The 17,252-nt window shown below is 64.2% G+C and overlaps 7 protein-coding genes and 1 non-coding gene across 8 annotated transcripts; 5 read left to right on the forward strand and 3 right to left on the reverse strand.

Annotated features, from left to right (window-relative positions):
• Positions 1-924: 924 nt before the first annotated feature.
• Positions 925-3,303, forward strand: VTJ83DRAFT_6878 (uncharacterized protein; the record flags this gene model as incomplete). The annotated part of the gene is made up of 4 exons (XM_071013637.1): positions 925-1,344; positions 1,434-1,868; positions 1,973-2,074; positions 2,218-3,303. The coding sequence occupies 4 exons, from the start codon at positions 925-927 to the stop codon at positions 3,301-3,303; spliced, it is 2,043 nt and encodes a 680-aa protein (XP_070864505.1).
• Positions 3,304-4,222: 919 nt separating this feature from the next.
• On the forward strand, positions 4,223-5,598 carry VTJ83DRAFT_6879 (uncharacterized protein; the record flags this gene model as incomplete). Its single annotated transcript, XM_071013638.1, has 3 exons — positions 4,223-4,252; positions 4,346-4,374; positions 4,476-5,598. The coding sequence occupies 3 exons, from the start codon at positions 4,223-4,225 to the stop codon at positions 5,596-5,598; spliced, it is 1,182 nt and encodes a 393-aa protein (XP_070864506.1).
• A 188-nt stretch (positions 5,599-5,786) lies between these two features.
• Positions 5,787-7,204, reverse strand: VTJ83DRAFT_6880 (uncharacterized protein; the record flags this gene model as incomplete). Its single annotated transcript, XM_071013640.1, has 3 exons — positions 5,787-6,796; positions 6,858-7,096; positions 7,170-7,204. 3 exons carry the CDS (start codon positions 7,202-7,204, stop codon positions 5,787-5,789), a joined length of 1,284 nt encoding a protein of 427 aa, XP_070864507.1.
• Positions 7,205-7,861: 657 nt separating this feature from the next.
• VTJ83DRAFT_6881 (uncharacterized protein) lies at positions 7,862-9,424 on the forward strand (the record flags this gene model as incomplete). Its single annotated transcript, XM_071013641.1, has 2 exons — positions 7,862-9,010; positions 9,101-9,424. The coding sequence occupies 2 exons, from the start codon at positions 7,862-7,864 to the stop codon at positions 9,422-9,424; spliced, it is 1,473 nt and encodes a 490-aa protein (XP_070864508.1).
• A 250-nt stretch (positions 9,425-9,674) lies between these two features.
• On the reverse strand, positions 9,675-12,951 carry VTJ83DRAFT_6882 (uncharacterized protein; the record flags this gene model as incomplete). Its single annotated transcript, XM_071013642.1, has 3 exons — positions 9,675-11,159; positions 11,226-12,869; positions 12,940-12,951. 3 exons carry the CDS (start codon positions 12,949-12,951, stop codon positions 9,675-9,677), a joined length of 3,141 nt encoding a protein of 1,046 aa, XP_070864509.1.
• Positions 12,952-14,350: 1,399 nt separating this feature from the next.
• On the forward strand, positions 14,351-14,918 carry VTJ83DRAFT_6883 (uncharacterized protein; the record flags this gene model as incomplete). Its single annotated transcript, XM_071013643.1, has 3 exons — positions 14,351-14,637; positions 14,755-14,816; positions 14,872-14,918. 3 exons carry the CDS (start codon positions 14,351-14,353, stop codon positions 14,916-14,918), a joined length of 396 nt encoding a protein of 131 aa, XP_070864510.1.
• A 446-nt stretch (positions 14,919-15,364) lies between these two features.
• Positions 15,365-16,667, reverse strand: VTJ83DRAFT_6884 (uncharacterized protein; the record flags this gene model as incomplete). The annotated part of the gene is made up of 3 exons (XM_071013644.1): positions 15,365-16,030; positions 16,111-16,474; positions 16,606-16,667. The coding sequence occupies 3 exons, from the start codon at positions 16,665-16,667 to the stop codon at positions 15,365-15,367; spliced, it is 1,092 nt and encodes a 363-aa protein (XP_070864511.1).
• A 251-nt stretch (positions 16,668-16,918) lies between these two features.
• VTJ83DRAFT_t144 lies at positions 16,919-17,000 on the forward strand. The gene has a single exon. It is a non-coding gene; the product is annotated as a tRNA-Asp (tRNA).
• Positions 17,001-17,252: the final 252 nt, after the last annotated feature.

Consider the following 17,252-nt stretch of genomic DNA (forward strand, 5'->3'; position numbering starts at 1 on the left):
CGCCTCCGGCAGCGGGGGATGGTGGGGGATATTTAAGACAAGGGGGGGGGGGGGGGGGGGACCGTGGGCTGCTGTCGTTTCGCGTCAACCTGGAAGCAGCATGCGCATGCTCAGGTGTGCAGACGCAGGTCATCGTTGCGACCTGGTTCCCTTTGCTGCGCCTGCACAGCCCAGGTTTGGAGCTCCGATTTCATCCCGAGCTGTTCCTTGACAGAGATGCTTAGCACGTCGCCCTGTACCAGGCGTGGCAGATGATCAAGTTGAGCTACGGCTGTGGCTGCGCTCGATAAGCGCTACCGGCGAAGGGAGGTAGCCAACAGGTAAGGCGAAGTAGGCGTCGGACCTTGTCTGTGTGCAGGCGTGTATGTAAGTGGGTGGGGGGCAGGTGTAGAAGGGGGGGGGACACCGGAGGGGGGGATGGTGGTCTGGTGTCATGGGAGAAAAGGGAATGGCGGCAAGCGGAGGGTACCCGGGCATCAAGGCCTGGATGCGGGTTTTCGTCGACGACATGCAGCCACCGCAGCGACGTGCAGGAGGCGTCGAGGCTGAGAGCCAATCTTGGGACAATGTTTCTGCAGGGCCACCGATAGCTCCAAGACACGCCCCCAGGGGAAGGGGGGGGGGTGTGTCTTTGATCACCAATGAAACGGACGAGCTGACGACCAGGGTCCCAACGCAGGTGATGAAGGCGATCCTTGTTCTCTCTGGGTTCCCGGGCTCCTGGGTTCCTGGGAGATTGATTATTATCTCGCGAGCTAGCTCGCCCGTCGCCCTCGTCGGGGGCTAGTGAGCTTTTCCACCATCGGCCCAAGATCCGCCGGTACCTATGTATACCTAGGGACCTGGCGCGTTAGCCACAAGGCCGTTGTTTTGCTTTCTGGGGGCATGTCATGACCCCATCGTTAGCCCTCGCTCTCGCCCACCATGGACCCTGAGACGACACCAGGAGCCGCGGCCGTCGTGGCCACGGGGGTCGAGGCCGGGACCCAAGCGCGATGGCGACGCGGGCTCGACGACGCCGACTATGAAGAGCTGAACCGGGCCCGGGCCGACCGGTCGGCCATCGTCGAGGAGATACCCGTGGACGACTCGAGCCTAGGCGGCTTCTCGGTGGCCTGCCTCATCTTCAACCGCACCATCGGCTCCGGCATCTTCAACAGCCCGGCCGTCGTCTTTGCCAACACCCAGAGCATCGGCGGCGGCATCCTGCTGTGGCTGTACGGCGCCCTGACGGCGCTGTCCGGGCTGGTGCTGTACGTCGAGCTCGGCTTGACGGTGCCGCGATGGACGCTCCAGAACGGGCAGAAGATCTCGACGCCTCGCAGCGGCGGCGAGCTGGTTTACGTAGGTCCCCTTCCCCCCCCCCTTTTATCTTCTCTTTCTTCTCGACCTCATCAAGCCCATCCGATGCTGACCCCCTGGATGCTTTTCAGCTCAACTACTTTCTCAAGGTGCCCAAGTACCTGGCGACGTGCCTCTTTGGCGTGTCCTTTCTCGTCTTTGGCAACACGGCGACCAACTGCGTGGCGTTCGCCGTGGCCGTGCTGCAGGCGGCGCGCACCCAGCTCGACGCGGGCCGCATCATCGGGGTCGCCCTCGCCGTCAACACGCTGGCCTGCCTGCTGCACTCCATGTCGCGGAAGCTGGGCATCTACCTGAACAACCTCTTCGGCACCGCCAAGCTGCTGATGCTCATCGTCATGATCGTCCTGGGCCTCCGCTACATGGACCGCTCCGTCTCGGACGTCAACTACAGCGTCGAGACGTCCTTTGCCAGGACCCCCGCGACCCCGACCGGCGTCTACCGCTACGCCGAGGCCGCGGCCTTTGTCATTTTCCCCTTTTGCGGCTTCAACCAGGCCAACTACGTAAGTCACGCGACCCTCTCCTCTGTGACCGGGCAAACCCCCAAAGCCCATCCGAGGAAGGGCTGTGGCTGACCGAGGGGGAAAAAAAAAAACGGCGTCTTTAGGTGCTCGCCGAAATCCGGGAACCACGCAGGAACTTTGCCCGGACCGCGACCCTCGGCGTCGGCCTCCTCTGCGTGCTCTACATTTGGCTGAACTGCCTCTACGTACGCCCCTCGGCGTTTCTCTTCTCATGACCTCTTGGCCCACCCCTGTTGGATGATGGGTCGCCTCGCCTTGGCTTGCTCTATTATTACCCCCCTCCTCCTCCAAGGCTGGCTCGCCCGCTAACATGGTTGGCCTCGGCCAGGCTGCCATCATCCCGCGTGACGTCCTCCTCGAGCCCGACCGCGACATCCCCGTCGAGTTCTTCACGCGGACCGTCGGCCGCGGCGGGTCGGCCGAGGTGCTGGCGCGCGTCGAGTCGGCGTGCGGCGCCCTCCGCGCGCTGTCGGCGCTCGGCAACGTCATCGTCTTCACCTTCACGGTCGCCAAGGTCAAGCAGGAGGTGGCCAAGGAAGGGGTGCTCCCCTGGTCGCTCTACATCGCGTCGAGCTACGACTTTTCGCTGCGGCGGGGCTGGCCGTTCTTCCGGCGGCTGCCCGACCACGAGGCCGACCACCGGCTGCACTCGGCCAAGACCCCCGCGGCGGCGCTGCTGCTGCACTGGACCGTGACGGCGCTGCTCATCGTCGCCGCGGTGGCGGGCACCGCCCGGACGGTCGTCGACGACGACGGCCGCGAGGGGCCCGCCCGCGGCCTGGCGCACCTGCCGGGCTACTCGCTGCTCGCCATGGCCTACACGTACGGGCTGGACCTCATCTGGTTCACCGTCGTCGGCGCGGGCATGCTGCGGCTCCGGCTCTGGCCGGGGAGCACGTGGCGGCGCAAGTCGCCCGTGCCGCACTGGCTCGGGGTCTCGGCGGCCGCCTTGTTCACGGTGGCCTGCGCGTTCCCGCTCGTCGCGCTCTGGATCCCCGACCTGCCGGCGCAGCCGCACCTGGCGCGCTCCAACGGCCTCGTGCCCTGGTACGCCGGCCAGACCGCGTCGCTGGCCATCCTGGCCTTTGCGCTGCTGTACTGGGTCGCGTTCCGGCTCTACCTGCGCCAGCGGCGGGCCCGGCACGGCGAGGTGCTGGTCGTGATGCGGACTCCCGTCTTCAAAAAGGAGAGGACCGTGCAGGGGACCGGCGGCCGGGCCGGCGGCGACGTGGAGTGGGGGGTCCGGGACCGGCTCGTGCTGCTGTACGAGATCATCCGGCTGCAGTGGTGGGTGCCCGAGAACGAGGCGCGCGACGACGTGGGCCGCGACGAGCCGCCCGAGATGGCGGAGGCGGCCCGGAGGGAGGCGGCGCTGAGGAACTATCGCGTGTCGGCCATGGGGAACGGTTACTAATGCGGGTTTTGAAGGCTGTTGGGGGCGTCCAACGAATGATTACGGTAGCCAAGGATATAATCATAATGCCGCCTAGGCGTCGCGGGTCTTGTTTGGGATGAATTACGCAGTATTCAATAATTAATTACCGAAGGACATGGATGGAATCATGGATGGAATCATGGATGGAATCATGGGTTTCCCCAGAATGAATTACTAGTATACCTAGGTACCTCAGGGAGCCGAGACACCTTGAGGGGATGTAGCCAAGGTCAGGTAGTACGTAGTTTGTTCTTTTTGAACCCATCTGGAGAACTGCGAGGAAAAACCAAGGGAGAGGGAGAGAGTGAGAGTGAGAGAGAGATGCATGTTTTGGTGGTGACCTGATGGATGGATGGATAACAGCCGTGAATGATCGAATGTACAGTACTGTGTATTAGTCGTTATGCTATGCTCGGGCGAAGAGCGAATGAGGGGGAGAAGGGGGGGGGTTGGTTGGATAGGGTGGCTCATGTGGCGGGCCTCACTAGGTAAGTTACCTCCTAGTACATGGTACACCTCTGTACTTGTGTGTAATACAGGGTAGGTAAGGTGCCTAGGAAGTACGGTACCTAGCTACGCAGTAAGAAAGGTCCGTGCTGGCCACCTACGGTACCGTAGCTCACCCTACTCTCTGCGTGGCAGAGCCCAGAACCCCAGTGATCCCTATGAGAGCTGCCGCTCTCGGGATTGGATGCATTGGATGCATGCGCTGTTGGGTGCACGCTGGCACTGTATGACAGCCTCGTTGGTCCATGACGGGAGTTCATACATCTCTTCCCGTTTCTCTTCCCCCTCCCCTCCCCTCCCCTCCCCTCTCCCCCATCCCATCCATCGATCAATGCGTGAAACGTTGTGTTGGGTGTCCCGCATCGAACATCCTCTCCGTCCCTCCATCGCCATGGCCGTCCTCCTCTTTCTCTACCTCCTGGTGCGTCACCTTTCCTTTCCCTACCCAATCCCATGACCCACCTCCCGGCCCGTGGCTCGCGTCCAACCTGCAGGCTAACCGCTTCTTCACCAGGTCATCCTCGCCCTCGCCGGCATCGCCCTGTACGGAACTTCCTGCTTTCTTCCCAATCTCCCTTTGGCCAACGTGGTTGGGTCCGTAGAGCCACGACCTTTGCTAACGGCAGGAAACCCTCTCTCTGCAGCTACGAACACCTCACCATCTCCCACCTCTCCCTCCCCGTCTCCCCTGCCGTCACCATCCTCACCATCCTCCTCCCACTTCTCGCTCCCCTCGCCACCTATTCCACCCTCCGCCTCCTCTCCCGCAGCAGCCACCGCCTGCTCACCCACCTCCCCTCCTCCCCTCTGCTCATCAAACCCTCTGATCCTTCTCCCGCCACCCAGCGCTGCCGCAGCCGCCGCCGCAGCCGCCGCCGCCGCAACCATTCTTCTTCTCACACCACCACCACCACCACCACCACCACCAACGCTCCTATCGCCATCGCCCCCCTCCTCTCCCTTCTCCTCCCGCTCCTGCCCCCCTTCCTCCACCTCACGCTCACCACCGTCCTAACCACCCACGCCTCCACCCTCGTCTCGTCCGAGGCGGCCCGGTGCCTCCTCTCGACGCGCTGGACGGCGCTCTGGCGCGCGCACTCGGCCCCCGCGATCCGCGCCGTCCAGGACGCCCTGTCGTGCTGCGGCTTCCGCACGCCCCTCGACATGGCCTGGCCGTTCCCCTCGGGCGCGTGCAAGGCGCAGTTTGGCCGGCACGTCGGGTGCCTGCCCGCGTGGGAGGCGGCGTTCCGGCGGGGCCTGGGCGGCGAGGTGGGCGTCGCGGTCGCGGCGGGGCTGGTGCAGGTCGCGGGGACGGCGCTCGTGCTTTTGGCGGCGGCGGCGGCCGCCGCCGCCGCCGGCTCCGGGAGAGAGGAGAGGCGTGGTAGGGTGGGGAGGGTGCTGGGTTGGATCTCGGGGGCTGGACACCTTGGCGGTGGACAAGGATGGGACGGGGCCGAGGCGGTCGAGGCAAGAAGGCCTTTGTTGCCGGGCGTGGGAGGGTCAGTAGCGGTGGTGGCGGAGGAGGAGGGTTCCGAGGAGGGTTCCGAGGAGGGTTCCGAGGAGGGTTCCGAGGAGGGTTCCGAGGAGGAAGAGAGCGAGGTGGGGGCGGAAAGGAGAAGAAGGTGTGGGGACGAGGGAGACCCGGAGAACGGGAGCGGCAGAGAGGTGCTGACGCCGAGCTACGGTGCTGTGGGAGGCGGCAGCGGGCCGAGGGTGGAGCCGGCGCACCGCGTTCCCGAACACGACGACCCGTGGAGGGGTGCGTGAAGGCCGGGAAATGCGGTTTGGATGACGTTCTACTACAAGGGCAAGGAAGGGCAAGGGCAGCGGTCCGACATGCATGTTTGATGGGCTCGGCGTGGAGGACTCCCCTCCCAAGATAGGATGATCAGAGGCAGAAAAAAAAAAAAAAAGGAAAACGGGTATCCAATCTATTTTGCTTTCTTCTCGGCTGTCTACTGGGTTCCCACCTCGGCCTCGGTGACGCCGTTGCCGGCCGGCTTCCCCGAGTTGACGGTCTGCTTCAGCGGCGGCAGCAGGCTCTTGGCCGTGTGCCGGGCCTGCTGGGCCAGGACGGCATCCATGAGCACGAGCGCCGCCATGGACTCGACGATGGGCACGGCGCGCGGGACGACGCACGGGTCGTGGCGGCCCTTGGCGGCCAGGATGCCCTCGGCCGAGCCGTCGTAGGTGGCCGTCACCTGCTCCTGGCCGATGGTGGCGGCCGGCTTGAAGGCGACGCGGAAGTAGATGGGGGCGCCGTTGGAGATGCCGCCCTGGATGCCGCCCGAGTAGTTGGTCTTGGTGGTCAGCTTGGGCCGCGGGAAGCCGGCGCGGGCGGCGCCGCTCTCGGCGACGCCGGGGGGCAGGTCGCCGGCGGCCGGGACGAAGGGGTCGTTGTGGACGGAGCCCGGCAGCTCGGAGCCGCCGAAGCCGGACCCAATCTCGAAGCCCTTGGTGGCGGGGATGCTGAGCATGGCGTGGGCCAGCTTGGCCTCGAGCTTGTCGAAGCACGGCTCGCCCAGGCCGCTCGGCGCGTTGCGGATGACGCACGTCACGGTGCCGCCGATGCTGTCGTTGCGGTCGCGGAAGTCGGCAATGTACTCCTCGATCTTGCGCGACACGGCGTCGTCGGGGCAGCGCACCGGCAGGAACCCGTCGACCGTCTTGCGGTCGATGGTCTGGAGCAGCGACAGGAACTCGGGGTTGGTGCTCGGGCTCGGGTGCTCGGGCGTCGGCGGGAACAGGTGGACGTTGCCGACCGAGCTGGTGAAGGCGACGATCTCGATGCCGTAGGCCAGGCGCAGGTACTTTTCGGCGATGGCGCCGGCGGCGACGCGGCCGATGGTCTCGCGGGCGCTGCTCCTGCCGCCGCCGCTGCTGGCCTTGACGCCGTACTTTTCGAGGTAGGTCCAGTCGGCGTGGCTGGGCCGCGGGTAGATGTCCATCGTCTTGTTGCCGTAGTCTGGAGGAGCACGAGTCAGCGGGCGTCGACCGCTAGGGAAAACAACAGGCACCTCCCCCACCTTTGGGCCTCTGGTCCTCGTTGAGCACGAGCATGCCGATGGGAGTGCCCAGCGTGACACCAAACTCGGTGCCGCTCTGGATCATGACGCGGTCCTTCTCGTTGCGGGGCGTCGTGATGGCGCTCTGGCCGGGCCGGCGGCGCGTCATCTGGGGCTGGATGTCTTCCTCGGTGAGCTCCATGCCGGGCGGGCATCCGTCGACGATGCAGCCGACGGAGCGGCAGTGCGACTCGCCATAGCTGCGAAGGTCAGTGGTCTGCATGCGACATGGAGCGACGAGGCGGGAGCCGGCCGCCGAGGGCGTCTACGTACGTGGTGACTCGAAAGTACTCGCCAAAGGTCGACATGGTGGGTGGTGGGTGGTGGGTGGGTGCGGCTGGCTCGGAGGGGAGGGGGGAGGATGAGACGATAAGCGCAAAGAGCGGAAAGGATGACGATCCAAGGAGCTTTTTGTTGCCCAAGGCCCAATGGCGCGGACCCAGATTCTTCCGTCGAGCTTGGGACCTGAGTCAGCGGGAGGTGTTGGAAAAGGTTGGAAAAGCGCTGAGATGGCCGTGCCGGCGAGGAACCGCAGAGGCGTCGAGAGGATGGAAGAGCAATTATCCGGGAACTTGCAGGCCCCGCCGTCAGACTGTCAACCCTGGGAGCAGATCCCCCAGGGACCCCGCCAACCCTAACCCCTCCCCCCCCCACCCCCCGACTCATCCGGTGCCGGTGTCAGTCAGGGTTCGAGTCGGGTCAGGTCAACAGGCAGGGCTCCCTGAAGAACCACGGGTTAGGGTTGGGTTTGTAGCTGCCCAGCCGGGCCGCCAAGCTCTCAGCTCTCTCGCCTTGCTCACTTTCCTGATTCACAAGCTTCATCTCATGATCATCAACCTCTGCTTCTTCGTCGGTGACGGTGGGGGAACAACAGCCTTGGGACCACCGCCAGCCCCCGGCATCATGTCCATGCATGCTCAGTCATGGTAATGCGGATTGTCAAGAATTCTTGTGCATAGTGCCTCATGTCGTTCCTAGGCCGGAGGGGTCCTTCACCCGCCGGGGCCCCGGCCATGTCGCGGCGGCTCATGTCATTCTCATCCTCCTCCTCTTCCTCCTCCTCCACCTCGTCTCAGCGCTGTCTCCTCCGTTCATCCCTCCTCCGTTCATCCCTCCTCCGTTCATCCCACCCAACACGCCACCACGTCATCTCCCCCAGGATACCGAGCCGAGCCAGCCCCCGACGGCATTTCACCCAGCACCTCCACCGTCCCGTCCAAGTCTACCGCTCCACCTCCGCCGATCCCTACATCAACCTCTCCATCGAGCATCACCTCCTCCAGCGCTCCCACCCAGGCTCGACCATCCTCTTCCTCTACACCAACCGCCCTTGTATCGTCATCGGCCGCAACCAAAACCCCTGGCTCGAGGTGAACCTGCGCGCTCTCGCCGACGGGCTACCTCCCGCCCCCGCCCACGCCTCCTCCGGCCGGGCATGCCATGGTCCCATCTCCCTCGTCCGCCGCCGCTCCGGAGGCGGCGCCGTCTTCCACGACCACGGCAACGCCAACTGGTCCATCATCTGCCCGCCGGCCATCTTCACGCGGGATCTCCACGCCGACATGGTCGCCCGCGCGCTGCGGGAGAGGCTGGGCGTGCCCACCGCGCGGGTGAACGAGCGGCATGACATCGTCATCGACGCCGTCGCCGACGCCGACGCCGACGCCACCAACAAGACGTTCAAGGTCTCGGGCTCCGCCTACAAGCTCACCCGCACCCGCGCCTTGCACCACGGCACCTGCCTCCTCTCGTCTCCGAACCTGGCCCGCGTCGGCCGGCTCCTCCGCTCCCCCGCCGAGGGCTTCATCAAGGCCCGCGGCGTCGAGAGCGTGCGCAGCCCGATCCGCAACGTCGGCGCCGACGGCGACGCCTTTGCCGAGGCCGTGCTCGCCGAGTTCCGCGCCATGTACGGCAGGGACCGCCCTGGCGATGCCGAGGAGGTGGTCGTGACCGAGGAGCAGGCCCTGGCCAACCACGACGTCGTCGCCGGCGTGCGCGAGCTGGCCTCGGCCGAGTGGATCTTTGGGCAGACGCCCCTGTTCACCTTCTCGACGGAGCCGACCGACGAGGATCCCCGGCCCAGGCCGGCCGTCGGGCACGCGTTGCCCCCCGGGGTGAGTGCCTTTTTTTTTTTTTTTTTTTCTTTTGCCTGTCGCACCGAGATCCCGACCCAAGAGGCTGACCGACGTGGCCCCCTTTTGTAGTTCCGAGCCCACCTCGTGGCGCGCCACGGTGAGATCCAGTCCGTCGACATCCGCGGGCTCTCGGGCGCCGAGGCGGACGCGACGGCCCTGGCCGCCGCCCTGGTCCGCCAGCGGCTGCACCACATTTCCGACTGGCGACGCGCCCTTGACGAAGCCGGCCGCGGCCCCGTCGACCCCGGCGTCGGAGAGTTCCTCAACGAAATGTTGGGTATCCGGTCGTCGGCCGACGCCAGCAGCGCGTCGGTGGCCCAGATGGTGGAGCACATCATCTCGGACACGCCGCTCGGGAGGTTTCTGGCCGAGGCCAAGCAACACGACGGATGAACCTCCGTCTCTCCCTCCCTCCCTCCCTCCCCCCCCCCCCCTCTCTCTCTCTCTCTCTTTCTTTCTCCTTCCTCGATACCCCTCCTCTTGCATGTACAATAAACAGAACATCGCAAACACGGTTAAAAAGACAGACAGACAGAGACAGACAGATAGATAGACCGACAGACAGCAGACCCACGCCGTCTGTCTTGATAGTATGGGGGCCATCTGCCCGTCGTCTGTACAGTATTAGTGGTACCCTACCTACCTACTCCACGCTCGGCACGCTCATGGCGCCCTTCCCGAACCACTCCGCCACCGTCGTAAACCTGTCCTCGCTCCTCTCCAAGTCAAACTTGAACAGCTCGTGCCTCTCGGCGTTCTCCTCCTGGCTCTTCTTGAGCGCCCGGATCGTGGCGTTCTCCCGCGCGCAGACCGGACACTCTTCCCCGCCGCTCGACCCAAACCCGACCCCATCAAACCTGTCTGGTTCTCCCCCCACTCCTCCTCCTCCTCCTCCCCCGCCGCCGCCGCCGCCGCCGCGCAGGCACCGGCGGTGGAAGCTATGCCGGCACAAAAAGTGCACGACGGGCAGCTCGAGCGCGCCCATGCACTGGGCGCACCGCGTCGCCTGAAACACCTGCGGCTGCGTGGCCAGGTCGTGCAGCGCCTTGCGCTTCTGCTCCGTCTCGGCGCGGAACTGGCCCGCGAGCCGCTTGTGCTCGGCGATCTCGTGGCGCTCCTGCCGCACGCGCCGCTCGAGGTACGGCTTGAGCAGGCCCATGGTCGCCACCGGCGTCGACGCCAGCGTCTGCACCACCTGCAGCGGCGCCATCAGGCCCTGGGCGTCGATCGTGTCCAGCACGGCCGTGAGCTCCTCGTCCCCGGCCTCGGCCAGGATCTTGGGGTCCGACACCAGGTACGCCAGCGCCGCCGGGTACAGCTGCGGCTCCGCCTCGCCGTACTTGCGCAGCGCGCGGAGCGCCCCGCGCGTGTCGCGCGCCGAGGTGTAGGATCGGAAGATGTCAAAGAGCAGCCCGGACTGCTCCTTGACGAGCGTCGTGCCGGCCGAGAAGGAGGAGAGGTGGGAGAGGAGGAGGACGTTGGAGTTTTCGATTCGGGCGGCTGTTGTTGATGACGGTGGCGGTGGCGCTGCTGCTGCTGCTGCTGCTGCTGCTGTTGTTGTTGTTGTTGCGGTGGTGGTGGTAGCGGAGGGAGGATTGGACTCGATGAGCCTTTTCGCGCGCTCCTCCCACAGCTCGCGATGCTGGTCGTCGCCCGGGCGCGAGTTGGCTTTGTGCAGGTACATTTCAAAGAGGGTGGTTGACAGGTCGCTGCGGTCCGGGTCCGAGAGGCCCGTGTGCTGGAGGCAGGCCTCGAGGAACACGATAAACTCGTCCGGGTGGTCGATGAAGGACGAAAAAGCGGTGCGAGGGCGCGGCGGCGCGTACTGGGGCGCCGCCGCGGTCGGCGGGGTCTCGGGCCCGTTGCTCTGGCTGGCCGCTGGCTGCTGCGACGTTGCCGACGACGACGAGGTCATGTACGGGAGCGGCAAGAGGCTGCCGAGGTTCTGGACGGCCGCGGCCGCGCCCACGACGAACCCCCCGTTGGCCGCGGCGGGCGGCACGGCCGGCTCGGGCGGGTCAACCCGGGGAGCGAACCGCCCGGTGTAGTAGTCGATGAACAGCCGCGTCGCATCCCCGCGGCAGTTCTCGATGAGCACGCGAGCGTATTTCGTGAGGCAGGAATAGGCCTGAAGGTCAGCAACGGCCAATCTCGTCTTTTCCGGGGCTCGGCAAGGGGGGGAGGGGGTCCTTACCGCCTCCGGGTCCAGCCTCCAGATGTACTCGAGCGCCTCCTTGTACGCCTTGGAGTCCTCGATCAGGATGTCGACCACGAGCTCGTGCTCGCCGTGCTTCCTCGCCAGATACGCGGCCTGGTCGTAGTAGCCTCCCTGGCGGCACATGGCGATGGCCGTGTCCAGGTCAAACTTGAGATCGCCGGGGGACTTGATGAAACGTTCGAGCTTGTCAATGTCCTTGAGCTTGGCGTAGCAGTTGAGCAGCAGCGTGGTGTGGTCCGAGGTGGCCTTGTGGTGGTCGTGCAGCTCCTCGAGGTACTCGATGAGGTTGTGGATCCTCTGCGTGTCGAGGAACTTGCGTATCACCTGCGACGGCTCGGTGCTGTCGATGGCGCGTATGTACTGCGTCATGGCGCCGTCGTAGTCGCCCTTTTGGTACAGGTAGTCGCCGTACTTGCGGTAGATGACGTTCTGCTGCTGCGCGTCCATGCCGCACTTCTGCGCCAGGTCCGCCGCGAGCGTGTACAGGTTGCGCTGGTACATCATGTCGAGGCGCTGCTGCACCGGCTTTTCGCGGTACCGCAGCACCTTGCCCTCCTGCGTCAGCACGTACAGGTCGCCCCAGAGCGGGAAGATGAGCTTGACGTCGGCCAGCACCGTCTCGCTGTGGGCGACGATGCGCAGCTCCGGGTGGATCAGCGTGAAGGTGTAAATGCTGTCGGCGGCGGCGCCCCAGAACCGCCGGCGCATGGCGTCGGCCTCACCCGACGGCGTGGGGGGCGACACGAGGGCGACGTAGTCGTGGTACACGGCTACCAGCTTCTTGGGCCCCTCGTAGGCCGTGGGCGGGCCCCGGCCGTCCAGCGTGTAGTAGTAGACGGCGTCGTCGCGCGCCACGACGATGTTTCCCGTGGAGCGGTCGACGGCCATGCAGCCGACGCCGCAGCCCGAGTCCTCGACCGTCTTGGGCGGCTGGCCGTGGCCCCGGCCGTAGATGACCATCTTGAGGATCCGCGAGGTGGTGGCGACGAACAGCGTCGTGACCGACGCGTCAACGTGCAGCTCGACGCCCGTGACGGGCTCGTCCGACTCGAAGACGATGCGCTGCTTGGCGCCCAGGTCGCGGATCAGGTCGCCGCGGATGACGGTGACGGCGCCGTTGGCGAACCCGACGGCGACCTGGGTCAGGTCGTCGGTCGCGGCGAGGGCGGAGATGGGGAAGGGCTTCTTCCCGTTGTTGATGGCGACGGTGCTCAGGCACGTCGGGATCCCCGTCTTCTTGACCGGCCTGTCGAGCGCCCAGACCTTGAGCACGGGCTGGACGTCGCCGGCGCCCTCGGCCACCGTCACCAGCAGGCTCGTGCCCTCCACCTGCCTCATGTGCGTGATGCTCGTGGGCTCGGCGGCCGTGCCCTCGCCTTTCCCCGCCGGCGCATCCGAGGCTTCGTAGGCGCAGAAGCTGCGCACCACCTTCCAGCTGGGGCCCACGATGCGCACGACGCCGTCGTAGCCGCCGAGGAAGAGGCTGTCGGAGCCGGAGCAGACGGCCGACACCTCGTTGTTCTCAAAGAGGGAGCGCAGGGACGGCTCGGAAGAGGACGGGGAGGCGGCGTCACTGGGGATCTTGACCTGGGTCGCGTCGAAGAAGTCGAAGGATCGCCACTGGAGAGCGCGGGAAGCACCGGGGGTTAGCGGGGAGAGGTTGGAAAGAGAGGGAAGGGGGCGGACGAACTGTTAGCGCCATGGTCGCATCTTCGTCGCTGTGGCGGCGGTGACTGTGGGAACCGTCGTGTGATCTGAGGCGAGCAAAGAGGTGGGCGGTGGGTGTTGTTGATGTATGTGATGTTGGAGGATGGAGCGGGAACCTTGATGGGGCTCCCGTGGTTGCAAGTCAGTTCGTAATGTGAGGTCAGCCTCGCTTCTTGGAAGGCTGGGGGACCTGATTGCACGCATAACCCTAACCCCGATCATGCAGCGAACCGGCACGGCGTTGAGGGTTAGGGGTGGTTACCTCGGAGGTCCAGCTCCACCGCATCCCGGACGACGTACGCAACCACCATGTACACGGTAACTAGTAGTATGGGCACCACGTACACTAATTAGCTAACTTACACAGTACACGAGCTACCACTGGGTAGATGGCGGTCCTTGCACCTCTCGGTTTGGTTACCTTTCTGCAGAGCACCCGCATGGTGACTCCTCGTGACGCGGCGTTACTTGATTAGCTCATTAGCTTTGATATTCCAATCGACATGTGCTTCTCTCTCGGGCTCTTCGGCGTCAACGCTCCAGTACGTCTCTTCGACCTTTGGCGATGCCCCATCATTCGGGCCCCACGGCAATGTAACTCTCAGTGCCGACGCTTGGCGGCGCAGCGATGTCGTTAGAGAGCTGAGATGGGTGGCTTACCGTCAGCTCGGTAGTTCGTTACTCCCTATGAAAGGCAATGAATGGTTCCCGGAGAATGACCCAATGGCCCACCTTACGACCGGGCCTGCACATCACCCTGCAGCCTTGTAGACTCGTGCTCCCCTGGTTGACAAGCCGCCCGGTACCTTATGGAGCACCGGAGATGTCAAAATGCCATTCCTGACGTACCGACAAGAGGGACTTACATCACTGCTCCCTACCACGACCGAGCTCAGCCTCCTCGAGAACCGGGACACAACTCCATCCAGCGACATGCGGCTCGTAGGAGATGCTACGCTGCATCGACGATCCCCTGGCTGTGGACCTCAGCGTATCCGCTACACAACGTCGACGTTGTCATGAGCCTTTGGCTTCAGCCTTGCAGCGACATAAGGGCCATCTGGTCTAGCCGTCTTACACACAGGATGGACACGAGACCAAGATGAAGTGTAGTTACCTGGCATTGACGACGATGAATGCCATCGATGGAAGAAGAGGAGAAATAGAAGGGCTCATCAGGTATAAAAAGGTGATGATATCGGCTCTGGACGCCATCTTTCCGGCAATCCAGACAAGCACATCAGCAGAAAATCAAAACAACGGCATCTTCCCCTCAGCGTCGTTTGTCAAAAAAGAAAACGCTTCTTCCCAAACACCCGCCGTAAAGTTCCTCGCCATCGCCGCCTTCGGCGGGACCGTGGCCGTCCCTCTGGCCAGCACCTACCTCGTCGAGGATGAGTTTGTTGACTGCTCCAGCGGCCCCCATACCGCTTACGACGTCGCCGGAGGCGTATGCCGCGGGGGATGAGATGAACGTGACCTTCCAGCTCGCCGGCGAGCCGCTCGACAGCGCTAGGACCTGGTACAGGGCGCAGGACGGCGGCTACGTCCAGAATATCCACGTCCACACGGGCAACAAGACCCTTGCCGCCGCCACTTGCTCCAGCAGGGACGACTACCCGCCGGCTTACAATCCGCAATGCGGCGCTGTCGATCCCCGGTGCTGCTACAACTGCTCTACGTGCGTCTGAAATTCACACTACATAACAAAAATCATGTAACCGCCAAGGTGAGTCGCTGCAGAATGCGTCTCGTCCGTCACCTTTTGCATCAACAAGCGCTTAGGCATCGGCTTCAGCAACCGGTACAAAGACCAGGCTTGGGGCCACGCGAAGGAGCGGTACAATGCTGCGAAGAAGGGTGCGTAGACTTGAATTCTGCCTCTCTCCGGCCGGTCTTCTGGAACATGTCGCAGCTGGCGTCAAGACCAGCAATACGCCCAAGCTCGGCTCCATCGCGTGAACCGACAAGGGCAGCACCAGCCAGGTCGCCTGGGTCGCCAAGGTCAGCGGCGACAAGGTTGCCATCGACGAGTATTACACCTCGGCCAATGTCGAGCGCTATTACGGCAAGCGTATGGTGGAGAGACTTCAAGAAATACATTCACCTCAAGTAAGAGGGGAGGGGGGGAAGGGTCCGCTGAAGTGGTGAGCAAGAGATACGTAAATACATGATGAAATCAGACGGGTGCGTCGGGGGTTGGGAGGTATCATGTTCATATGGTTTCTTTTTGGGAAATCGATCGAATCATCAAGCTCTTTGCCAGCCAAAATCTCAGGCATAATCATCTCAGTTGAAACACGGCTCATCGGGTCTTCTCCCCGGGGTACTCTCCCGCGACATGGTTCGACGGCACCCTCTCAAGGCATGGCCGGAACTTACCTCGCTTCTCCTCCTCTTCCTCCCTCCTACGAAGCTCTCTCTACCACCGACCTCGCCCCTTGCAGAAGCAGCTCGTCCACCACCGCAGCCGCCGCTTCCGGGTCCACCCTCAACTTCAAAAACGCATGGTCCCCGTCTTCACCACCCCCTCCGCGATCCTCATCCTCCCAAACCCACCGATTCCCGCCAACCCGCTCATCCACCACGCACCGCCCCCGCCTTCCCTGTCTCCCCACCTCCTCCAACATCCCGCCCGCCAGCCCCCTCACCGCATACAGCACCGCCAGCGCATCCCACGCCGGCCCGCCCCTCTTCTTGTCCCCCCCGTCCTCGTCCAACAGCCCACCGTACGTGTACCACAAGTACGCCATCCTCACCGGATCTCTCCGTGGCACCCCGCTGCCTTGAGCCGCGTCCATCAGCGGCCCGCCGACCATGACGCTCGCGCCGACCTCCCGGCCGAGGAACGTCACCGGTCCGGGCCAGGCAGACACGACGTGCGCGGCGGCCGGGGCGTGGGCGCCGTTCGGGCCCGAAAAGTTCCAGCTCGGCCGCGGCGCGCCCGCGTCCCGGTGGGTGCCGGCGGGGTAGGCGCCGCCCATGACGACCAGGTGGCCGACCTTGAGGGAGACGAGCGCGCGGCCGGGGAGGGGGGAGGAAGCGTCCGGCAAGGAGGTGAGGAGCGCCGAGAGCTGCTCGGGGGTGGGGTGGGTTGAGTTTATTAGCTCGCAACGGCCGGCCGTCAGACGCCTTTGGGCACGGAAAAACGCACATTGTCCAAGAACCCGATCGACACGACCGTCACGCTGCCGTCCGCCGCCTCGGCCAGGGTCTTGCGGTACAGCGCAACCGGGTCCCAGGCATCTTCGGCGCGGCGGCCCCAGGACAGGCTGCCGCCGCTGTCGCGAAAGCGGAACGCGACCTTGCTCGTGAACTCGCCCGTGGTGAAATGCCTGGCGTCAAAGTACGTGTCGTCCGTCAGCGGGCGGCGTATGCCGATCGGCACGTGGCCCTTTCCGTAGTGACCCAGGATGGCCGAGACCGCAAGGGCGGAGTAGGACGACGAGTGGTTGACGTTGACAGCGAGGAGGTTGGCGTCGGGGAGGGTGGCGGCCAGGAGCAAGGCAGCCGCGTCGCTGGGCAAGGGAGGGGGTTAGCGCATCGTGACCAAGGAGCGCCTAGGCTTGGTTTGCCTCGTTGCCCCTGCGGGCAAGGCGGCCAAGCAGGCGTCATGGCAGACCGAGGAGAGAGGGGACGGGGGGCCTACTCGACATCGCTAAAGATGTCCGTGTCGATGATGAGGTTGGTCATGGTCACGCAGGAATCCATGAGGAACACCAGATATTCATGCCGCCTAGCTCCAGCTGTAGGTTTGTGCCGCCCTGCGCGACAGTTTTTCAAACGTTGACTGTTCCCCCCCCCCCCCCCCCCCTCTTATACGCAGGTCCAATATTAGGTGACTTGGTTTTAAGTGTCAAGCATTCATGGACAGCTTGACGTCCGACCCCGCTTTCATGCCTAATATCAAGGTGGCAATCGCGTACCGTCGCCAAGCTACGGTGGGTGCCCACATCCACAAGTCTTCCGTAGTATAGTGGTTAGTATGTGAGCTTGTCATCTCAGACATCGCTCGAGACCCGGGTTCAATTCCCGGCGGGAGAGTCCACACACATCTTTTCTTTTTCTATTTTTTTCTTTATTTTTCTTTTTCGGCTGAGCGTATTTTCCATGACACCAGGCCGTGACGGCTTGCATTCTTGTTGCCGAGGCCGGGCATGCACGTCATTGGGAAATCAAAACGACTTGCATTGCGCCACGTAGGTTTTGTTGTGGTGAGCCTGGACAGTGACGCGTACAGGTCCCGGCTTGGCCAGGATATAAGTGATTACAGCCCCTGTATGGCAGGGCTTTCTT

This window comes from Remersonia thermophila, chromosome 6, assembly GCF_042764415.1.
Source record: "Remersonia thermophila strain ATCC 22073 chromosome 6, whole genome shotgun sequence".
In the NCBI taxonomy this organism is placed as follows: Eukaryota; Fungi; Ascomycota; class Sordariomycetes; order Sordariales; family Chaetomiaceae; genus Remersonia; species Remersonia thermophila.